The 2,035-nt window shown below is 40.5% G+C and overlaps 1 protein-coding gene across 2 annotated transcripts in view; it reads right to left on the reverse strand.

Moving 5' to 3' along the window:
• Positions 1 to 2,035, reverse strand: part of KCNIP4 (Kv channel interacting protein 4) — a 239,841-nt gene that overhangs the window by 12,434 nt on the left and 225,372 nt on the right. For both annotated transcript variants that reach the window (XM_012660758.1, XM_012660760.1), the window contains exon 4: positions 1,173 to 1,243. In XM_012660758.1, the coding sequence (XP_012516212.1) occupies positions 1,173 to 1,243 (71 nt within the window). The remainder of the gene's footprint in view (positions 1 to 1,172; positions 1,244 to 2,035) is intronic.

Genomic DNA, 2,035 nt, shown 5'->3' on the forward strand with positions numbered 1-2,035 from the left:
AATTTCAGAATATTACAGGGGTACAAACACTGGTCACATAAATTGCCTTTGCACTGCCTGAGTCAAAGCTACAAACACGCCCACCCCCCTGTTACACTTTTCTTATTGGTCTCCTTCCATTCCCTGCTTTCCTAAGTCATGGCCCTTGCTGAGATTTCTGCCCATGTGTAAGATGCCTCCTCTTCCACTCCCAAAAAATGCATCTCCCAAATTACATCATTTCCATATATACACCTACATATACATGTGTTAATTAAGCAGAGGAACTGGAATTACAAAGTAAGGTAATGTTTAATTCTAATCCCCAGAGACCAAACGCAGCCATTCAAAAATAAGCAAGTAGATGAGTTATACATTTTTTGCATAGTTTTCCTAACAAAAATTAAAGGCTCCAGTCTTTACAGCTGATCAGACTTAGTGTTTGGTCTATTCTCCTAGTACTTAAAGTCAAGTATATTATTACTATGTGTGACCTGCTATGTATCACATAAATCATGTGAACAACATTATCATATTTATATGTGTGTGCATATCTGTGTGTGTGTATATATAGGTGTGTATGTGTGTATATACACACACACATATAAACTATGGGACTATCTAGGACATACGTCATTTTACTAGATGTTTATACACAGTATTTCATGACAAAATTGCATGCTTCCTCTACAGATCACTTAAAGTTTGTAATTTAAAAAGAAATGTCCTTGTAAAATTGTCAGGCTGTTGAATATAATATTTTTCTCTATTTATTTTCTTGCCTGGCTGCCCTGCTTCCTGGGCCTCCCACAGTAGGGCTTTTGACTTTATCATCTTTGTATTTCCGCGACCTACCACAGCGACCAGCCCACAGTAGGTGCCAGCAAACGTTAGTTAAATCATTCGTCTTCTGGGATTGTTCACATTCAGTCGAGGAAATGGAATTTCCTTGTACGAACAGATATAAAGCGCTAGAAAACAAACTAAATGTGGCTTGTAATTTATACTTCTTTTGAAAGATAAGGGCAGGTTCTTGGCAATTCCATGAGGGAAAGAAAGTGTTCTTGGGCTTTTTAATTTCCCCTCTATTCAAAAATGATCAAATTGCCAAACTCAAATTTTTCCACTAAAAAGACTAAAATCCCTTTCACAGTGTCTGAAGTCAAATGACATGGAAACGGTCTCGGGCTTACCTCGAAACTCACAGCTCCGTTGTGGTCCGTATCAAAAGCATTGAACAGAAAATGTGCATATGTTGTAGAGTCTGAAATGTTAAACAGGGGATAACATTAAGTCAGTATTTCCACATTCTACAAAGACTTGGACGGCAATTCTGAGCCTCCTTTAATCCAGGAAAATGAACTCCACCTCCCACAGCTCATGCTTTCTTCCCAGCTGCCCAGCCTCTTTCTGTAGAGGACCAGAATTTGAGATTCATGAGAATAAGTGCCTACAAAGAGGCTGTTGGTGATGAACACGCTTGTGAGTTTCTCGCTATAAATGCTCTGAACACTTGGGAGCTGGGTGACAATACCAATATTGGGATGAGAGATGGTCCTACAGGTGGATGTGAGGATTGAGCGAGCTGTGTCAGGAAATTGCTTAGCGTTTGGCAGAGATTTTCTCTAGAAGTAAAGTAATAAAAATACCATGAATGAGACAAGGATGAGTTGCTATGATTAGTGTTCCTGTCATTATTAGTACTTTCATCATTGTTACAACTCAGATAAGGATATTGGGACTCGGAGAGGTTGAGAAACTTTCCCAAAGTCACACAGTTAATGAGGAGTAGATCTGAAACATGAACTCGGGTATTTCAGACCTTGAAAACCAGGCTAGCCCACAGCCAGTAAAGTTGGCTGATGGGTTGGGATCAGCGGTGTCTTGGATTGTTTCTGTGACAATGTTGGAAGGGGACTAGGTGGTCCTAAAGGTTCCCAATTGCATGTGATAGGGAGGGAGCCCCTACTCTATCTGGGTCCTGGGCGGGGTTCCAGGCTGCAGATAACAGTGGACAGGTATGGATGGCTCTCTACCCATAATGCCTCAGGACATT

This window comes from Propithecus coquereli, unplaced genomic scaffold (genome assembly GCF_000956105.1).
Source record: "Propithecus coquereli isolate 6110/MARCELLA unplaced genomic scaffold, Pcoq_1.0 Scaffold677, whole genome shotgun sequence".
In the NCBI taxonomy this organism is placed as follows: Eukaryota; Metazoa; Chordata; class Mammalia; order Primates; family Indriidae; genus Propithecus; species Propithecus coquereli.